Source organism: Aulonocara sp. 'chitande type north' Nkhata Bay, linkage group LG16 (assembly GCF_057382095.1).
Source record: "Aulonocara sp. 'chitande type north' Nkhata Bay isolate Kocher_YH1m ecotype deep benthic linkage group LG16, A_spYH_male_GT1.1, whole genome shotgun sequence".
NCBI classification, from domain to species: Eukaryota; Metazoa; Chordata; class Actinopteri; order Cichliformes; family Cichlidae; genus Aulonocara; species Aulonocara sp. 'chitande type north' Nkhata Bay.
This window is the reverse complement of record NC_141359.1, coordinates 29181850-29204682: the sequence shown is the minus strand read 5'-3', so window position 1 is coordinate 29204682 and position 22833 is coordinate 29181850. Positions and strand designations below refer to the sequence as shown.

At 38.9% G+C, this 22833-nt stretch overlaps 1 protein-coding gene across 1 annotated transcript in view; it reads right to left on the bottom strand.

The window, feature by feature from the left end:
* Positions 1–19686, bottom strand: part of edar (ectodysplasin A receptor) — a 34153-nt gene extending 14467 nt beyond the window's left edge. Inside the window, exons 1-4 of the mRNA XM_086267177.1 lie at positions 19476–19686; positions 7674–7745; positions 4822–4941; positions 1193–1374 (exon numbers count right to left, since the gene is read on the bottom strand). Of these exons, the coding sequence (XP_086123303.1) occupies positions 1193–1374; positions 4822–4941; positions 7674–7721 (350 nt within the window). The 5' untranslated portion in view covers positions 7722–7745; positions 19476–19686. The remainder of the gene's footprint in view (positions 1–1192; positions 1375–4821; positions 4942–7673; positions 7746–19475) is intronic.
* Between the last annotated feature and the right edge of the window lie 3147 nt (positions 19687–22833).

Here is a 22833-nt window from a genome sequence, read left to right as displayed (position 1 = left end):
GGATGAGATGATTTCAACATTAGACTCCTTGTGATAGTGTGGGATGTTTCTTAAAAAATCCCCTAATTATGAATTTCCTACCTACTATATAATATATCGCTATATTGCCCACATGTAACCAAAAAAATGTTTCCAATGAAATATGATTGAATAGAAAAAAAAAACAAAAAAATAAACTCAAGCAATTTATCGGCGGCGACACAACATGATTGATGATGCAAAGGGCAAATAAGGAAGAGGGAGGAGAGGAAGGTCTGGCAACATTTAAAAGCCCCTTATTGACTTAATATTTATGTGGCATGGGGTTGCAAAGACAACTGCCATGTGCAAATTGAAAAGTGCAAGATTTAGTGTGTATTCATACAAAGCGAGAGGATGTATGAAACCGAATGGAGCACGGCAGCCTATTCACATGCTAAATAATGCATCCGAGTGCGAATCATATTAAAAATGCATGCTGTACAGTAAATCGACGCTTGAGTAGAACATCCATTCAGGACGTAATCAGCCGTGTCTGTTTGCCTAAAGATGAGTTGTCATAAATATCCTTCTTTGGCAGAATTAACTAGCATCCATAGCAAAGTTATCCATCTCTGGATCCATTCTTTCTTCTTCTTGTGTCTGCATGCAAAGGGCGATTTGTTCGAGTGATGTCATTGGTTTTACACCAGTCAGTGTTCTATAGGTGGCAGTAGTGTGCCAAGAAATGCAGGAATGCATCAGGAAAAGGTAAAAAGAACTTAGAAACTAAGCAGCTAAAACTGGAGGCAAACAAATGTTCGAGTCATTTTTAAATATAACATTGAGCCAGATGTTTTAAGGCTTAAGCACCTGTTTTTCTTATGGGACACGTATTTACAAGGACATGTAAGAAGACGCACCAGGAAAAAAGTGACAGTTCACATGTCATTTGCGTATTTAAAAGGCTACAAAGGCTATTTTTTTATTGACACACTACCTTATTATTATAATGCAAAGTGAATAACAGATGGGTGAAGCTGACCATAATGACATGGAAATTCATCGCATGCATTTGTCTTATTTACCATTTAACATTGATTAAGTAACTGAAGCCAATGAAAAACACTGAGTATATTTTAATAGTTCAATGATTCTTTGTGTGATCATTTAAAAGGTGTCCTGCATTGTGTGTGTTAAATGGCTGTTGCCTCTGCTTGTTAGTGTGCTTTACCCAGGTAAACAGGGTCCACACTCTGCGTCGCGTTCGGGAGTTCCTGGTATGTGAACAGTGGCACTGTAAAGCGCATGACAGTCTGTGTGACGTTTGCAGATCTCATATTTCCCTCCGGAGTATTTTCCCTTTGGGCACAACACGCAGGTAAAGCCTTCATCCTTCACACCATGACCGCAGGTCTGCGAAGCACACACAAAGACATTTTTTATAAAGAGACGTTTTCAGTTTTATGATCAATTATTAAATCAAAAAAACAAATGAATACAATTTACAGATCACTGACATTCCAACTGTGACGTGGACACACACATTATAAAACAGTGATGTGTTTCTCTGTTCTGAGACAATCTGACATTACTTTTTCAAAAGACAAGAGGAAAATCAGATTTTTCGCTGCGCATGCTTTTCAATGACTGGTGTTGTTTAAGATGACTGGTATGTTTTCAAGCATCCATCTCCTCCCATCTCCACATGGTAATTCCTCTCAGTTAGGAGGCCAAACAGGCCACACGCAAACACACACATGTAAAAACACATCAACCTCTTTCTCTTTTTCGCTCCTTTCATCTTTCATTTCCCTCTCACTTTCATCTGTCTATTAAAAAAAGCCTATGCCTCTTAGCTTTAGGCTACAGCAGGCTGACTCTTACAGAAATCTAATATTCTCTCCCTTCTTTTTTTGACGTCCGTGAGTCTCGGTGGGATTGTTTGATATAAAACTGTGCTGGGTTATCGGCAGGATCTTGTCGCTTTGAGTTAAAGCTCTCGTTGGATCATTTATACTCAAGATTACAGTGACTCAAATCTTCTCCAGAATGATTAAGAACTCGTTCCTTTGAAAAGCAAATTGATGCCTTTTTGAATCTTGCTTATTATAGGAGTTATGGAGGTGAGTGAAACTCAGATAGTTATGCTTGTATTATAATACTTGACCGTGAAGAGAAATAAAGGCGATTACCTCAGACTTGCAGTGCATATTATTCATCAAACGCTGGGGTTACAAGGGACCATAATCACAATACACAATACAAGATGCAATCTGATGTAAAACTTCTGTACTTCTTCACTTCCTCAATCTTTCCTCCCCCCACCAACCCTTCCACCAAAATCAGAAATGTAAGGGTGGGCTGTTAACTAGCCTGGAAATCTGCATACAAGATGTGCACTGAAATAGGCCTTCAATATCTCTCTGCACTGTGTGGAGTCTTGCATAGTGTCTGTGCGAGTGTGTGCGGGCATGTACTTTTTGGAGTCTCTGTTTTGAGCAAGAACTTTCTGGTTATACTGTGATTAAGACACACATGTACATGAAACATGTCAGGGAAACAGAAGAACAAGTGACAGACTGTTCCAGACTGTGGCACCTAAAGGATCAGAGTGCAAAGAGGGCTTTCATGTCACTGATGAAACTACTCGAGGTTTACATTCAAATGGCTGCAATACTCCTTGATTATCAGACTGAGCTTCCCATCAGGTGGAGAAAGAGGAGAAAGATCATTTGATTTCACCAGCTGCTTTATAGAAGTTTCTGTTAACATGCGGAAACACAAAGCAGGAATGAGGAAAGCACCAGAGGAGAGAACTAAGATAGAAACAAAGGGTTTAGTGCACTGTGATCACTTCCATGCAAATGTGTAATTGTGGGTTTTTTTGTCTGCCTTTGGGGATCATTAAAATACTTGTAGTATTTGATCGTTTCTTGGTTCATGCTTTTTCTGTGATCTTGTTTTTTAAGCTCTTTAAATACAGAATGCACTACAACATCCATCCAGCTGCTGCTAATTTTGCCCGTCCAGCGCTGAGTCTAGAGTGCCGAGCGTTTTTTTTGTCAATTTTAATAGGCTGCTGTGGTTAAAAACTGCCACTGAGCAGTCAGAGTGCCGAGGGAACCTGCAGTATTGGGTGGTTTGTCCGTTCATAACATCATGCCTAATTTGAGGTGAGTCGCATTCAGCTGGAAAAACAGTGACGCCACATAATTCAGTGCGCCGGTACAAATCAGATCCTGAGGACATTGTCAGTCAAATTCACCGTTGCATCCACGCAGCCCTTATAAAGCAAGACAGTTTGAACTGTTAGTCTTAATTAACAATACCTAGAGGGTGTTTTAACATTTTATATTCATTTTTTTAGTCGGGTTTATGTCATTTACTTTATTTTCAGCAGCATAAAATATGAGACAAAACAGTGTGCCATGTTTTCTGTTTTTGATAAAAAGGTTCTTCTAAAATTCATTCTGTTTTGTAAAATCCGTATCTATATCAATATAATTTATAACTCTTACTACTATGCAAATTTAGATTTAAATTGCACTTATACAGCACTTTTCTCCTTTATTTGAGCTCTCAAAAGGCTTTCTTACAAGCCACATTCACACACACACACACACCTACACAAGTGTTTTTTTTGTCTAAGAGCTTTTAACTTAACATTTATACATTCAAACACCGGGGGCAACTCAGGGCTCAGTGTCTTGCCCAGGGATACTTCCGCTTGCAGACTAGAGGAGCCATGGATCACATGACCGACATTCCAATCAATAGATGACCCACAGCTGCTTTAAAGGACATCGACTTTAGATAAGTAGTTGGAGAAGTTGGATTTTTCTTTCTATGTTTTGATCAAATGATTTAAGCATTATTCATGCAGGTTAATGAGCCCAGAGAATCCAGCTTCTACTGAACAGACACATGTATACGCACAAATATATATATAAAAGTAAATTCTAATAAAGGGTCTGCTCAAAATATTAAATAAATGCAGCATATAGATTTCCTGTTTATGCACAAGAATTCTACAAATGTTGAAAAAATATCATTGCTTTTTTACCACACAATAATGTAGTTGGTCTCACTACTGCTTGAAGTCAAGGGTGCTACCTGAGCAAAGCATGCAAGAGGCCAAATTTATGACTTATTGGGAATTCTGGATATTTGCCAGCTCTGTTTGGAAACGGGTGCCTCACAATGTCTTTGTGCTATCTACCTGGCAGGATAAAGACCATACACTGTTCTGCTTTGACTAAGTAGGACACTTGCGTTCCTATAAGCAGCTCCACCAGTAATACTGAGAAAAGTTTAAAGATGTAGAGCATGTGTGAAAACAGCTTGTAATTCATTCTGTTCACCCTTGAGTGCAGCTGTCTCTCTCAAGCGGGTGTGGCACCCCTAGGTGCCCACTGAAGCATTTACCTGCACTTTGTTTGCTTTGGCTGTTGGCAGACTGACTGACGAGGGCTAAATCACTATGTGACTACTGCAAGCCATTCACTGTAATGCATGCCTTCACGTTGAAGTCAATGATAGCAATAAATCATAAAGAAATTGTTCATTTAAATTAAGGCACCCTTCACCGTGCAGCTATGTGTGCGTGCTGTGTATTTGTATATATGTGTTGGAATGCATGGATTGTGGGTGGTCTAAGCAAAACTGACACCTACATTCAAAAAGTCCGTTTTTTCTTCAGTTTTTGACGGTCTTAGTTTGATGATGATTCGCTACTGCATTTCCTTCACTCGTGCTGTCAGTTGATTCCAACAGTTGATTTCAAAATGTACTCAGATAGTGTAAAAATTTTACGACTTAAATTAACATTTTTTATGTATGAGTGCATGCATGCATTCTCACCATATATGGCTCATGTCCTGGCTGGCACTGAGGGCAGGCCTGGCAGCTGTTACTGGTCTGGTTGAAGAACTCATTCTGTCCACAGATGTTATATTCTGCACTAGCAAACACACAACACACCTGGAGGAAAAGAAAGAGAGTCAGAAACATATAATAACTTGTGAAAACAGAAATGACAGATACATACTACTGCTGACAGACTCCCTGTGCAAGACATGTTTGCAACCGGCAAAAAGATTAAAGGCACTGCTGCTTAATAGATCCAGATCGACGCCTAATCTAACAGATTTATCACACGGCTAATATTACTTATTTGCTGATCTATCAGTAGTGGAATTTGTAATTTCCAATAAATCATAATCAGGAGAAACACTCTTCAACTATGTTACAAGTGTTGACATTGCATAGTTTGTCTACCAGAGGGCACTCTGCAAGTTTCCCAATACTAACAGTTGTGTTTGGAAATACAACAACCAGCTTATTCAAGCAAAAACAGATCAGTAAACAAACAGCTACACTGTTGTAGTTGTTTATTTACTTAATCATCCAATATTTTGGACTATCAGATATTTAAATCACCTAATATTGGTATTGGTATTTGCCTTAAACATCATTTTTTAATTCTTATTATCATAGTTTAAGTTCTGGAAAAGCAGATACTCCAGTTTCGCCACAAAGAAATGGCTGATGATATATATAGGGCCTACATCCATCTTTCATTTTATTTATAGAGTCTATAAATAAAGTTAAACATCCATGAATCAGCATCTTCACTTTAACTGGAAATAAACAAGCAGCAAATAAAACAAACATGTTGACTTCTTTGTCTGCAATAGCTCAGATGGAGACCATCGTTAGCTGTCCTCATGTCAAACAAGAGTTTGCATGATCCCATCAATTGAATGTGTGTGTATTTGTTTGTGGTTGTGTTACTCATCTTGTTTAGACATAAATATATCTGCACAGTAACTCATTAACCTCAATCGCTGAAGTGTGAGGTGAAGACCTGGTTTAGACCTTTCAGGTGTAGGTTAGGGTTGCATGAAGAAAAGTTGTGGTATTGGTTAAGATTTGGAAATGAACGCAAGTCAGTATAACATCCTCTAAAATGTGAAAATGTGACGGTGTAGCCTATGTGTCTTTGTGCCGTGTCACTGTGGCTCACTGTAATAAGTAGCAGCTGGTATTTATAGCTTTACCAGCACACTTTGTCCTTTTCCAAACAAACAAACTGACTTTTAAAAATCATTTGCAGTCCAGAAAATGATGGAGTGAAAGTAAATGAGTGCATGACTGTGCATGACTAAGTTTCTCCATCTTCTCTCTATTGTTTAATAACATCTCCCACTCACTGTATTCTCCCTAATAACCATCTCATGTCAGCAGAGATAAGGCACCATTTAAATAAATATACATCTACACCACGAGTGTGTTTATGTGTCTAGATATTCAGTATTTGACTGCATATATTATCTCATACCAGATATTTGGTGAGTCAAACCAGATCCTCCAGATTAGCTTGCAATAGTTCACAGGTTAAGTAGTGCTTCCAGTGATGAGTAAATTAAAACTGGTGGATTTAAAATGTTTAGTTTGAAACTGAAATCCTTCGTTTAAGAGCTAGTGTGGAGTCACTGAGAGCAATCACTTTCTGCAAGAGACATTTAGATATTGTCTTTCTTTGTGTCTTTATTCATTTAACAGTTACAACACATGCTAATCGACATCAAGATACCAAAAATATTTAAAGATTTAAAGATGCCAGATTTGATCAAAACTGCTGTTTTACATCTGGTTTCCCAGGGAAAGTCGCATAAAAAAAGAGATTCAGCAAAAACAGATATTAATACCTCATCAGAGAGAAATTCGTTTCAAATGGTCACAGACCTGGTTTCCCATCAGCTTCTTTAAGATGAGCTTTAAATGTGGGATAAGTAGAGTGCTCGTTTATTGTCATTAGTAAGCTGTTCTATTTACTTCCCTTTACTAACAGCACAGATTGTCCAACTGCAGTGCGCAAAGAAAAGCTTTTCTTTGCAAGCTCCTTTGACTACGATGACCTGGATGACTGAGAACCTTCACAGACGAACAGATGAGTCGCCCCCTGCTGGCCTTGCAAGTGTATGCATGTTTAAAGCACATCGGCTTTCAATTTTTTTTCAATGCAACTGATGTATTTAAAAAGCATTTAAAGCAAGATGACGCATTCTTTAACGTCTAATAATTATCTCAGCCTATAGAATTAAAATTTAGCAGAAAGTAAGGGGACTGCAAATAATATAGTGCTAGTATCCATCACTTCTATAATCATCAAAAGGGTGCTATGTTGTATGACAGTAGCCGAGAAGTATACTGTCTGTCATTCTGGGAAAGAGGTTAAGATGAGGGTGTGTGTCAGAAGACTGCCAGTAGGTTTCAACATCAAAACAAGCTGAGAATCTCCAGATTGTAAGACAGATTATAAAGATATCTGTTCTATAAAAACTCCAAGGTTCACTAATTGGTACAAGTGCTGAAGAGTTATGCAAGCTGCTGGCACATAAAACCACAAAGTCTGTTTTTTTCCTGTGCCAAATGTGGAGTTTATTATGGCTGCGAGCCATACTGCTGGACCAATATGGGTTTCTGAGGGGTCAGCATCAAAAACAAGATGACGAAGTTAAATTAAAGCTACTGCTTTATGATTTCAGAAGAAAAGAAGAAAAAAGTAAAGAGAAGAGCAGAGGAATGCAAACAGCCAAAGATAAGGGGTGGAGAGGGGGAGTAAGTGATGTATGAAGATATGCAAGGGAGAAGATTTTATCAAATATAAGGTAAAATAAGCGGATATGAGGCAGGAGAGGAAAACTTACCAATAACGAGGACAGAAAGATCGACTTCTTCTCCCTCCTTTCTGACATTTTTGTGTGTTCTTCCTGGGAGAGCTGAGAGAAAGACAGGTTGTTAATTCGAATTATATTCATGCAAACATTCCAGCATTCAGACTCCTGCACAAAACTTCAATCATAAAACAGCATTGTTATGAATCTCAGCATCCTGCCGACAGCAGTGCTGTCAGTGGGGATATTGTGTGTCTGTGTGTGTGTAAGTGTCGGTGTGGCCCAAATGACTTCACTCTCATGCTGATAGCACGTCACACCAAGAGCAAGTAATAGCAACAGAACAGCCCATGGCATTCTTCTGACTCATAACTACAAGCACACATCACCGTTGGCTAACCTCTGCTTCAATAAAGGTTGGTGATATCACTTAACAACATTTAATTATACGCCTATTTCTTTGTTATGTCTCTGTCACGTTAGGTTAGAAATTTTCTCCAAACCTCAACCTCAGCTGAAACGCGAGTAAAAACATATTTCAAGCTTAGTTTCACACTGATGGCTGCCACTTAATAGTGCAACTAATATTTAATGCTAACCTGGTATGGAACCAGGGTGGAAAAAGTTGGCTTGCAGTAGGGTGTAAATCCCCAGAGTAATGTAGTCGATCAGTAGGTAATAAATCAATTTGATGTTTCTAATTCAGTTTATAGTTCTGCTAAGCACAGGTTAAAGGAGAAGGAAAACACTTAAAATAAAATGCCTAGGATCCATTTTCAAATCATACTTCCACAGCTACTGCGATCATTAAGTTGACATTAGGTAAACAGCAATTTTACATTTTGTGATTGTTTCTGCAAACACGCAAAAATATTCTTTACCTCGCTGCTAAACGGTTTAATGACAAGCTAACGCGAAAACGAAGAGTTTGCAAAGGTCGGGAAAGCTATAAAATCCCGGACGAAGAGAAAGCTTGTTTAGTTTGGTTTTTGTGAAATGACAGCTGTGTTTGTATATAAGGTTGTTGATAGCAGCACTTCATAAAACATGTGTGTATTCCCCCTTAATGTGCCAGAAATTAATCTGCTGTGTGGTATTGTTTGATTGCTTGTTTATTTCTTGGAAATGCAAGCGTTTCCAAGAAAGTGTCTCTGATTTTAGTCACTGTATGTTTGTCCTGCACTGAGTATACAGCATTTCTGTGTGTGTGTGTGTGTGTGGCTGTCTGTGTCTATGTTTAAATACCATTCACTGATATATTTTGCTTGTAACATTAAATTACTAAATTATTATTAAGTCATTAGTTTATCACTGTCAACGGGGAACTAAATACATATGTCTCCGAGTAACTCAGCTGGCTGGGATCCGTTCTAATTATTATTATTATTATTATTTCTACCTTGCTAGTCCGTCATGGCATAGATTCAACAAGGTGCTGGAAACATTCCCCAGAGATTTTGGTCCATACTGACTTAATAGCATTACTTAGCTGCTGACGTTTTGTCACAAATTTGAGTACAGTGAACTCGTTGTCAGACTGAGATGATTTCAGCTTTGTGACATGGTGTGTTATCCTGCTGGATAACAGGCATCAGATAATAGATACAGTCATTTTTCTGCCTGTTTATAACGGGTCATGACACATACTAAATACTGGATGACACATCATTATGCAAACGAACAGATTTTTTTTTTGTACTTTCAAGTCACAATTTCCGGTGTATCTGTGGCTCAGTACAGTTAACATTTTTTTTCTTCCTGCAATATAAAATTAAATAACATTTTTGTTTGAAGAATCCACAAAAATCCCAACATGTTTGAATCCTGATTATATGGTCATCAGCTATCAAAAGAACATTATACAAAAAAGTACGTGACCTCATTAAAATCGGTCATTAAAATCAATTTCATATTGTTCTATAATATCTTTTTAAGTATGGATCAGTTTAACAGTCATCAAGATGCATTCATGGAAATTAACAACAGCGCTGTCTTGTAGCAGGACTGGCTTTCATCATCCATCAAGGCAATGACTCCCCGACATGTACCAGTAGTTTTAGCTGCCTAAATCAGAAAACCAGCAAACACATGCACTGACACTTTGATAAAAACGTGTTTTACCGTTTTAACCGGTGTGGCCCCAGGTCAGATCAGATCAGTTTTGCACACTGACGGCTGAACTTTAAATCCATCTGAACTTGTCGAGAGTATCAAAGTATTTTTGTGTATGTGTCAGTGTGTCTGAGAGACAAAAAAAGGAAGAGACCACAATTACCTGAGGTCACAATCTGTCTGCTGCCTGGCTCCAAACCTCTAAATTCATTCTTCCCTGTCTCACACTTGACTAAAAACCTTCTGATCTTCAACGATGGCTAATTCTACAAACCCAGAGGTTTGATCTTGCTTAATTACAGCATCCACATACACGCACATGCACACACGCGCATGAACACACATATACGGGGGCTATAAATGCGCACAATTCGCTTTTAAGGGCAGAACAGGCTTAATTGCACAAGTACTTGTGGTAAGACCACAACCGGTGTGTGTGTGTGTGTGTGTGTGTGTGTGTGTGTGTGTGTGTGTGTGTGTGTGTGTATCACTGCTGAAAAGGAGATAAAAGGGGAGACAGTTTTTTTTTTTTTTTGAAATCAGGAAATTAAGATCTGCCAAATGGCTATGGACCCCCTCAAGGCTTCTCATTATGGGGTTAAAGTGATACACACATAAACCCAAGCACAACACACACACATAACTCCAACATGGCAGCGTTTGAAGACTCTTGGTGTCTTCTGACAGTCTGCTTTACCTCTTTCAACCCGCACGCTGTCTCTCTAACCTCAGCTTTCTCTGTCGGGGCAGGTCTAAGATGAAAGTAAGCCTTTAACCCCCCCAAGGGTATTAATCTTCTAACGATCCTAAAATCACCGATAAATAACCCTTGTGTCTTTAGCTGTGTCATTACTAAGTAAGAGTGTAAGCTGCTCTTAGTTACACAGCAAATGTACTGTGTATGAATCACAGTCCAGCATTGTTCATCTGTAGTACATTTTTACAGTAGTAAACATTTTCGAGAAGCCTTTTGGTGCCTCGCTGGCTTCATTAGCTCTGTCTTCATGTCTGGTTTTCATTTGGTTGCATCTGATTGCTGTTTTTGTTAGCGGAAGAAATTAAATGTGCAATACCACAAAGCGAGGGGGTGGCAATTTATCTCGCTTCATTTCAAAAATGCACAATTTCAAACGCATTAACCTTAAACGCATGTAACACTAATCAGCAAGACCTAAAGAAGGCATCTTTTGCCAAAGCTGTTTGGCCTACAGTGACAAGTATAATGCTGTAATGTTGCTAAAGATCCAGAGCAGAACTTCAAAGCGGGTTAAAGTCTGTATTGATATGGACTGCAACAAAATGTGTCAGCTAAATGTGATAGACTTACTTAAAGTCATTATGGTGATGTTTACATCCTGCAGGTGAAAGGAGATGTTGGTCTTTGGAAATTCCCATAGATTACATCATACAAGGACTAAGTAGACAGGCTCCACGTCTTTCTTGCTAATTCCACTTGTCCTCTTTTTTGTGCAAGTGAAGCAATGTACCACTCATAGACGTGGCTTAATGTGCTCAATGTGCTTGAATTTTTGCAGTAATGCTTTAGATTTTAATGCATAAGTAAATTATATATGTTCAAAGAAAACACTAAAGGCTGTCAAGTGTGTAAGTGTGTGTAAGTCCAATGATTAGTTTATGCGATCTACTTTTTTATGGGAAATCGACTAATTCTATCTATCGTGTCAACAATCACTATTTGGACGGAACAGACAGTCGCAGTCTGTTCAGTCTGAGGACTGAAATTCGTATGAGTTGTATAGTGGACTAATTACAAGTCGTGATACCATAGCTGTTGGAAGCTATGCAAGTGATTCTGTGTGTTTTTGTGTGAGGTCATGCTACACTTACTGGAGCAGAAATGACCACAAATGTGGTTCAGAGTACTTTGTCCAGTGTTTACGTGAGGATGTCCACCCTGAGAACGTGAGCAGACAGGCTGTGTGTGCAAGCTGTTAATTTATTAACTTAAGTTAGTCAGAAAATCGAGTCCTGTAGCATGTGTGTGAAATTGTAAAAAGACGTATTTTAACTTGAACCAAGACAATTTTCTAATAAGTTGTTTTTGTGATCAGGTTTTGTCAAAATAAACTAAACGGAATGAAGAGAAAACTTGAAAATGATGCCAGGTGTATTTGTGCTCTTCAACCCATCTTGTCTGCTTATACAGACTTTCTTAAAAGTGCAAATTCTCATATATGTAATTTCAATCCAACTTTACCTGTCAATGTAGCTGTCTAGTTCTTTAGATGTTAATTCCAATGAGATCATTTAGTCAGGGGATTATTATATAGTTAGAAACATAGTGCTAAAGTTTTTCATTATGTAGTACAATGAGGGGATTGTCTGACCGGTCCTAAATTCACTCTTCAGCATCAGCAAAAACTAGAAGAGTCCTACAGCAAAGCCCCAAAGAGAGTCAATGTTAGCATTATGGAGTAAGCCTGAGATTAAGTAAGGAGAAAGCAGAAAGTAAGATGAAAGACTGTGGCTAACTTCACAAGGGTCCTTGGAAAACTGACGTTTCAAGCATCTTTAGTCCCAATCACCCAGGTCAAGAGACCTGCCTGTGACCACCTGGCAACCACTGGTTGTTTGTAAAAAATCAGCATTTCCCAAGTGGTCGCTGGAAGTTGCTTGGTGAAACCGATCACCAAGAGGTATTTGGTGCTGCACTGAAGACCTCATTGTGATTGCTTTATTTGTTCGCAGACTGCCAGAGTCCCCTGTATTTTGCTTGGAAGATGCCAACTTGTCTGCAAATACAGCTCACTAAGTGGTTTAACTTTCAAGATTGCAACCCAGACTCGAAACAGACCACTGAGTTTCAAAGTAAAAGAGGCTGATGGTTAGTTAGCATGTAGGTAGTCCACCATTTGTACACCTGTTTTTAGATCTCTTATAGGCCATAAAGATTGTCTGATTGTCACTCTATATGTAATTTGTTCTCACCAGTGGTCAACCAGTGTTTTACTATGATCTTTAGTGAACCCAGTGATGATGGTAATCATCTTAAACATTGCTCTTTCCTGATGCCTGCCTCTTTCTCCTCTGTGTCACTGATTTAATTCCTTTCATTAAGCTTTTTCTGGGAAATACGCCATGTCTATTTCACTCCTTCCTTCTGTGCTCTCCTACGTCTGTATCATTAAGCAATGTTACAGATGGATTGTGTGGAAAATGGCTTTTCAGCAACAGTGTTTAACCCTGTAAAGGATATTTATTACCCTGACTTCCTGCCCCGTGAAGTATTAGGCCAATCAGTGGCCAGGGAACAAAGCCAACAAGCTAGTCAATGTAGAAAATGAAGAATTTGGTAAGAGGATGGTTTGTGGTCTCTTGAAAAGCACTTAATTTCTGATGACAATCAAATCAGCAGCAGGGTCCAGCCTTTTTTCATCTTGGGATTTCTTGGTTTTTCTAAAAGGAAAAATCTGTTTCCCATTTAGATCGTTCCTTCACTCTTCCTCCCACTTTTTCATCTAACCGACCCCTTTTCCTGTCTTAATGACATTTTTAATGATCCTTAAACACGATGTAACTTCTTGTTATACAGATGAAAGTACATGTTAAAACTAAATACCTAATAGTCATATACTTTATATAATGTTTAAGTGATGCCAAAATTAATTCTTAGTGTCATAAAAATGCAAATTTAGAAACAATTAAAGTTTTGCAAGAAAACCACAATTAGTACTAATGCATTCCTCATATTAAAAAAGAAATCAAACTATCTAATATAGCATATCCAGTATACCTGAGGAGAATTATACTTTGAACATCTATAAAAAAAAGCAATGTTGGTCTTTTTAACCAATAAACCTGCCCAACGCTGCCATAAACACATTCCTACACAATCCAACCAGGTCATAAACAAAGTTCCAAAGTTAATCAGCGTTCTCTGGAGGAGCTCTATCCCTAAACAGGCAAATGATTTGATCCCTTAACAAAGTAGGGCTCAACCTGCCAAATCCAGGCACAATTTCAAACACATGTAACACAGTCTGACTGCCTTAAACTACCTTGTTTGTCTGCATGTGCATCCAAGAAGCACAACACCTCAAACCCATCTGTTTTCTTGCAAACCTAATGGCAGCTCTATTTCAGCATCACCATCTTTAAGCCTCCGTCAGAACACAAGATGTCTTCACTTGATGTCTTTCTATAGAAGATTCCACCCATTACAACATCTGATTTCTAGTGCATTTTTTAACATGTTAAGGAAGTTTATAGTTTTAATACATTCCCACTACATTAGCCCTGAATCACAACAGACTGTATACAACTTTATACCAATTACCAACCGACAATTAGTTGTGATCAGTTAAAATGTAAACTATAGTGTTGGGATATTATGCAAGTCAATTATCGGTTTTCTTATAGGTAGTAAAACTTCAGTGGCGTGGGTTTCTAGATAAAACAGAAAGCAGAAAACCACACATTTTGTGGATTTCCCCACTATCAAGTTTCTGTAGTCTGTCATTTAAACCTCCACCATCTCCGATAAACAACCTACTTTAACAAGACTTACATAGCACAGATTTTTATTTTCACCGAAACTGGACGACTGTACGTCTTTTTATACATACGTTGTTATGTTTTGTGACAGGTTTTACACTCAAGAGGATAAATCACTGAAACGCAGTAGAATAAAGTAAAATTTCACAATGCAACCTCAAATTATAAAGAGATTAAAACGAGATTATAAGCATAAAACCCATACTGCACGAGCCTATAATTATCAGGGGGGGAAAAGAAATAAACTATTCTATTCAGTGTAACACCATGTCATTAACTGAACAGTGGCCATAATCAGCTACCTGCACTTAACAACCTGCTCGAAAAGCATAAAATCACACTTTACTCCTAAACAATGTGCAGCTTTCAAAATTAATCCAACTATGTGTTTAAAAATGAGGCCATTTTGCTGTCATTTCATATTTAGGTATCCTCAGTAATCATAAACTCACCAACTGTCTTTCTTTTCTCCAGTGAATTATGAAGAAGGAATGTGCTGCTGGCATTTTGTCTCTTTTGAATGATTTGCAGGCAGCTGGAAAGTAAATAAAGGGGTGGTGGCAGCAGGCCTGTCACTCAAATTAGACCAACCGCTTTCACCTTCAGCTGAGTCAGGCCATCAAAAACTCAATCAAAACTTCTATTAATGGATCTCACTGACTTCTTGTACTAGTCTTTAAAAAAAAAGTTAACGTTTAAAAGTCTTGACAAGTCTTTGAGAAAGTCAAACTCACTGAATGAAGTAGCCATCAAGACTCACTATTGGGGAACTAAATGAGCCGGAAATAAATACATCTGATTTGCAACATGATTACTGTCTTAAGTTTGATGTGAAAATAAATGCTGATTAAAGGGATTTCCAACTCTGGAGACATACCCAAACCTCAGACAACAGCTGGCTCTTGCCTCCTCACTAAATATCCATTTACTCCAATCCCACCCAACAGCATCATCCGTGCTTTTATCAATTCGAGCTGCGTTTTCACAAGAGCGTCAAAACATGCTTTGCTGCAACTTGAATTTCCACCAACAAATCAGAGTGCAATTCTACTGTGACATGGACACGCAGCAAGTGCAGTGACTCAGATATCATCTAGAGAACCGTGATTCGTGTAAACATGTGCCGCTAAGAGACGCGATGACGAGAGCCAGCTCGAAGACGGACTTGAGTCCTTGATGGTGAATAATGTCCATATTTTTTAAGCACAACAGAAACACACTTTCAATAATTTGAACGCACAAAGCGAAATGTATGTTTATGTGCATGCATGTGTGTGTGTGCATACATGTGTGATGTTTCTTCATGTCTCTTCATCTTTTGATTGGTTTAATTACAGACTTACTGTCAGCTTCCCACTCAATGCGCAGGAAAAACAAACTCTTAGGGCACATGAAAAGAAGTCGCGAATGCCTACACACACACACACACACACACATGCAGCACACACCTATCACAGTTCAAGTCAGTCACCGTGCTCTTTGATTCTCTGCCTGCCGGTGATCTGTCTTTCATCGTCTCCACTCCTTGATCCCTTGTTCTCTCTTTAGCTCTGCCGGTGCATAACATCTCTCTCCCTGTCTCCACGTCTGTCTCTGTTTATTTTGCATTGACTGTAGGTGGGAAGCTTAATCTTCTACCTGAAATTCCTCTGTATGTCTTATTCCTTCTCTCAATACACCTACAGTAAAGAAAAAAACAACTTTCAAAAATTAGCATAAATATGTTTTTGGGCTGTGCCCCTTAAAAAAGGTTTCACTGGCCTTTTTGCTCCTAGAAGACACTGTGCTGTAACAAAGAGTGTTAAAGAGTGTTTAATGATCAAATCAAGCTCAAATCAACAGCGGACATGCTTTTCAGTAACAGCAATGACTCATTTGATGTGATTAGCAAGAATTTAGCCACACTCATAATCAACAGAGCGAGTGCCTTTTAAAACTCTGGCTCAAAGTAGAATCAATCTGCACTGTTCATTGCTACTTCTACGATTTTAAAAAAGGAACCATATAGGTGTGCCTTCTAAAAGCTTTCAGATTTTTCAAGCGGCTGAAATTGAGGGATAATTTAAGTCTTTTGAGCCGAAGCTTGTCATGATGGATGGATGTGGTTGTGAGAGAAGGGAAATCTTCAAAGCTAAATTCCTAGTCAATCAACCCAAGACTCCAAATTTGGGAATTTAAAGATTTACATAGAGGTATTTGCAAACCATCAAAAGCACACTTTATGCCTTCATCTGCCATCACTAACAGCCCAAGGAGGGCTCATGCTATCATAGATCTTACAGCTCATATGTTCAGCTGCACAGGTGCCCAACTTAGTGCACTGATGACACGGTCCCACACAGACTCTCCACCTGCAAAATGTCTCAACAACCAAATGAGAAACACTAGATTTGGAGATGAAAGCATCCTCGATGCCCATGAATTCCTCTAATTGACAACCAGCAAAGGACAACCTATTTTAACTTCATCTTAAGGCACAAACGTTCTTGCATGTGTTTATCCGAACTTTGATTTCTAAAACCACTCTCAGCATTTTTCCATAATGTAAGACACAAAGTGCCAGATCGCTCTCTCCACAGACTCTACATGAAGGACATTGATGTAGTAGGTTACCCATACACAGGAGGAATTGTAAGTAGACACAAATTAGACCACAAACCCCAATTTGATTAAAACTTCCCTCTCTGGGGTCTACACGGAGAGGATTTAGTATTGGTTTGTTGAACTGTATTCACTGTGCATGGGGAAATAATAGCGGTGAGAATGAAACCTATGATTAGAAAAGCTTTCTTGCTTTTATGTTCCTTTGCTGGGATTATTACAAAGTATTATTGCAAAGATAAAATACAATGAAGTGGAGCTGCTACTTCTCATTTTGTTTGGGACCTCCTGGAAGCCCATGACGGAGCGCAGAAAAGAAGAACCACTGCCCTGTTTTAAGCTGTTGACCCATAATGAGTAATTAATGCCCCCCCCCCCCCAAGAGTTTGGGAGGGTCAGTTTTTCACTACACTCTTTATCACAAAAGTATCATAAATGCCATTGGACTTATTTTATAATTTTGTCTGTAAAATTACAAAACAATTCTCATATTTTAGGATCATATGATTTAAGTCAGGTGGCATTTAATATTTGATGTATCTCTTCACACAATACACAATCATTTATTTGTGTATGTGCTTTTAAGAATCTCTGCGGACTTAAATGTACTTTTAAAAATAAAAATATTACTTGGATTTTCATTGTTTGTACTTTAAATTTACTTTGATGCTATAACGTTTTTGTGTGTGCATATTCACAGAGCTAACCTTTTTATTATACAAGGGTAGAACTAAGCTAAAGCTTAAAATCAAATTATTTATCTACTAATGGAATATATTTTAAAAGGTTTGAAAGCTGATGAACTGACACATTTATTTTACAACTAATGCAAAACTAATGCAGAAAAGTAGCAAAAAAAAAATTCTAGCCTACTTTTTCGGCTCTAAAAGCAATAAATGCCTCCTAAATAAATGGAAGTATTAATTTGTGGATAAATGGGACCTAGATTTTTATGTTCTTCATATAAAGCTATAAGCAATATATTGCATATTATGCAAAATGCACAGGGTCACTGTAACTCTTACACATGTTCCCAGTGCTGTAAGTTTGGCTACAAGACTCCACCAAACAGCTGTATCATAAATTGTCCCGCTAACTAAAATAATGAGCTGAAATAACTTCACTACCATAAGTAAACTCCAAATGACGTGTTTTAGTTGAGTTTCCTCTTAGATGTGTGAAGCATTTACGAAACATTCAACCCCAGAAGGCCTCCTGAGCTCTATAAATTTCTCCATGGGGGGAAATGGTTATGCTTCCTCTATTGGAATCAGCTGTGACATCTAGCATAAATTTAAACATTAAACTTTCACAAGAAAAACACTTGCAATGATAACACGCCAAAAAAGTGAGTAAGTAAACAAATTTCCCATTCACTTCAGCCTAGTATAGGATGATCATGACTACAGGCGCTGGCTTTGTTAGTTTTTCTACCTTCATCCCTTTAATCCTCAGAAACCATATTAACTTCTTTTGAAGATGAGTTACAATCCCTCCTGTTTCTTCTCTGTGTATCCTTTGCCTTTCTACATGAAAGATTCAGTGGCAGAAGAGATGTCTGAACCGGGGGCTGCAGGGGAGAGAGAGAGAGAGAGTGAGAGTGAGGGGAAGAGAGAGTCAGGGCAAGAGACACAGAGACAGAGAGAGAGGGGGATCGAGACGGATTGATTTCCACCTCCAGCAGCTTCAGTTCAAAGCCAGCCAGCAGACTTCAGAGGCTCGGCAGGACCCGGCATGTCCCCAGCCGGGCCGAGCTGCCTGTCTGCGGGCAGGAGTTCCCCTGGGGGGCCCGGGGCCCGGGACAGTCAGGCGGCACCAGAAAAACAATTACGCAGACAGACGAGAAAGTTGTGCGAGGTCACAAACGCGCACTACCTCAAGTGTCACAGGAAAAATAACGCCGTGCACTGTAAGTATGACGTGGCTTGTTATTCATAGAAGCTCTAAAATGATTGACTGAGACGAAATTAATAATAGAAATCGCTATCCGTTTTTCAAATCAAAGTAATCAGCACAGTGCTTAATCCAATTCATTATCAACCATTCATCACGAACCAACTGAGGTCGGAAATGTGAGAAATGGAAAAACAATCAAATTTTTCTACCACCTTAGGCTAAAACCTTTGCATCAACACGTACAGTGAGCTACCTCTAACATGCTCCACAATCATCTAGCTATATGCTTGTCACACACTCACTGTTAGAAAATGTATTTCTTGAAGCTGTCATTCCTGCAAATCATAACATTGAAAATGTTTTCATTCAGCCGTGTTCACTATAAACAAAACTATTTATTACTAGATAATTATGCCTTGCGCCAAAAATCATCCTGTCAAGTGTTTATATGAAAGATTTTTTTGTGCGCTGTTGTTTTAAGTCACTTCTGAAAAGGAATTGCCGGTGTGATAATATGCCATGGTCCACTGATTCTTTATCATTTCCCGTAAAACAAAATAAAAGCAACAATTCGTGCATTTCCCCTTTGAGTGAAAATTACAGTGAAGCACATGTCTGCTTGGCATAAAAAAGTGCTGCTCAGGAATTTCCCCGAGTGTTGCAGCAATCCGTCCTTGCATTCCTGAGAGCGGAGCTGATCACTCTTCTTACCTGGAGCTCAGGAGCGGGGCGCACTGGTTTGGTTTCTCCCCTGCGCTACCGGCTAAGCTGCCCGATGATCAGTCCAGGTAATTGGTGATCAATCTCGAGCGTGGAGCCGGGTGAGCATCGCCGAGGGACTGACTCGCTGTCTAAGAGTTTTTACTCCGCAAAGTCAAATTGTGCCCCAGCCTCTGCGCCGCTGCTTGTCGGTGCGTCTCCAGGCTCCTCCTTGATAAGAAAAAAGTGAGAAGTTTTCTCCCCGCCCTGGATAAGAAACGGATTAACGTGGCCCAGGTAGACTATGTTTTTCAGTCGGGGCAATTAATGTGCTACAGGCTACAACTCGACTCTGCCATCTAGCGTTCATAAGACCACAGTGGCATGACTATAGTCTTAAACAAGTCTATGGTCGTCATGAGGGTAACAAGAAGCTCAGTTATAGTTTGCACTTACACGAAAGTACTGAAAGTCTAATTAGTAACAGAATAAGGTCACTAAAGGTCACTTTGTGTACATTTAATAATTCATAAAAATGTCACCACAACTACCACATCCACCTCTGTGACCTCAGCTACTTCATTTCACTTCACTTGGCATGGTGTGAGATGATGCAAGTTGTTTATTTTTGTTTTTATTTTGAAGTGGCAAAGTTGAACATGCTAATATTTTCATTCAAAGTCACCAAGATGGACACGATTAGAAATGAGTACGTCTGAGCGAGAGATCAGATTTGGAGACAAAGAGGGAAGGCTGAGATGGTTTGAAGATGTGCTGAGGAAGGATCGTGGATAGACTGGACGTTGAAAGACGTAGAAGATGGAGCTGCTGAGGCAGAAGAAAAAGAGGAAGGCCTCAGAGAAGGTTCATGGATGTAGTAATGGAGGATACGGAGGGGATTGGTGTGACAGAAGAGGATGCTCAGGATAGGGTGAGATGGAGGTAGATGATCCGCTGTGGTGAACCCTAAAGAGAGCAGCTGAAACAAGAAGGCTAAACAGTGAAGGAATAACAACAGAACATCAAACGACACATTAAACAATAAATGATAACCACAGTATTGCTACTGTAGATGGATAAACAAAAGTTGCACATTAAGACTGAAAATATACAATTAAACTTCTTCATATAAACACCCTGCAAATACCCCACCGCCACAAACACACACACACACACACATACACACACACACGCACACACAAGACATAGGTTGAGTGTGTCTGTGATGTAGCTAACTGGTGCCTGATGTCTGAGTTGGAATAAAGCTTCGACTTTAGTCTTCTTCTCCTCCTCCTCCTCTTCCTTTCCGCTCCTTCTCCTTTTCTCAGCCACAGGAAGAATGAGATAAAAGAGGGGCTTTGAAAACACTGGGAGGCCTGTAATTACTTACTCTTCATCTCGGTGTCCGTCTATCTGTCTCTGCCTTCGTCTTTCATGTCTTTTTTGTTTTTCTTTTATTTGGTCACTTTCTGTTTTTCCCCCCACTTTCTTTGCCCTCTTTTCATCGTCTTCTTCCTTCTCCATCCTCTTCTCTCTTTCTCTCTCTTTTTCTGTCATCCTCGCTCCTCTTTTGGAGCCTCATTGATGTCTGTCCAGGGCTTCCTGACTGAAACGGAGGATGAGAGGAGAAGAGATTAGATGAGAGGAGGGGATAAAGAGAGGATGAGGAGGGGATAACAAGAAAAGTGATGAATTCTGCTGAGAGAACGATGGCTGCTCTGTCACACACCGGACAAAAACACATATTAAGCAAAACCTGTATTTACTGCAGTAGATGGTGGAGCACACTTTAGTTTAGATAATATGACATAGATGATGAAAGAGATGCTTTAATGAGACAAGCTGGGACAGATGAACCATAATGCAATGAAAAGAAACAGAAGCAGATGTCATGAGATAAAGGATTTTTTTTTTGTTATGTAATTTTCTAAATAGACCATGCAATTTATCTAATACGTCTTATATGTGGAAAATGTAGTGCATCTTATAATGAAAAGCAAGGTTTCAAATGAATGAAGCCTTAGTTATCATGCTCTAATGGCTCCTCTGGTCTGCATTCGAATCAAGACAATATCCTTATTTCCGCCTGCTAAATGTGAACTATGTAGTTCAACAGGATGTATTTGAAAAACACAAATCTTCCTGACATTATGTGAAAAAGTATTTAAAAAAGATCTCAGAAAGCAACACATCATGACATGATCTAAAGAAACTCAAGAACAGATGAAGAAGAAAGTCATTTAGATCTTTCAATCCATGGTTGCAAAGCCATTTCTAAGGTTTTGGTTCTCTAGTAAACAACAGTAAAAACCATTATCCACAAATGGTGAATCTTTCCAGTAGTGGCCGGTTTGCCCAAATTACTCCAAGAGTGGTGCACTGATGACTCATCCAGATCACAACAAATTCAATAACAAGATCTAAAGTACCTCAGGCCTCACTTGTTTCAGTTAAGGTCAGTGTTAATGATTCACCAATAGCAAAGAGACTGGGTCATTCATGGGAGCGTCCTGAGGTGAAAACTAGTGCTGACTAAAAAGGACCTGAAGCAGCAAAGCATAAGAAGAACATGCTCTCTACCAAAACAGTTAATGCCCTGAAGCTCAAGTTATTCAGCAGAACAATAGTACAAAACACACCAACAAGTCCACTCAAAAAACAAATCTTTTGCATGAGTTTTGGATCGGCCTAATCAAAGTCCAGACTAAGATCCAATTGTGTTGCTTTGGCGTGTCCTTAAACAGGCCATTCATGCTTGAAAACCCTCCAATGTGGCTGAATTAAAACAATTCTGAAAAGAAGAGTGAGCCAAAATTCCTCCACAGTGATGTGAAAGACTCATTGTCAGTTTTCGCAAATGCTTGAGTGCACTTCTTGCTGGCACAACCGGTTATGTTTTAGCAGGCAAATACATTTTCACACAGGGCCAGGTAGGTTTGGATAACCTTTTCCCCTTAATAAATGAAATCATCATTGAAAAACTGCATTTTGTATTTAATCCGTTTATCTTTGTCTAATATTAAAATGTGTTTGATCGTTTGAAGCATGTGACAAAGATGCAAAAAAAAATAAAAATAGACAGCTCTGATAATTTTTTCTCCTTTTAATAATACATGGCATGAATGATATGTGATTGTTATTTATTCACTTCATGTTTTTTTCTCATTTATTTTTTGGGGTCTGTCTTTATAAAATATGCTAAACAAGTTAGGTTTACAGCTACCACTACTTGATGAACAAATCTAATCATTGGCAGAATATATTTAGGCTCTACAAAGTCTTAAAATGCATTGATGTAGGACATCTCAGTTTCAAAGAATCACAAGAGCACAGCATCTGTCACAGAATGCCTACCCTGTTTATAACCCAG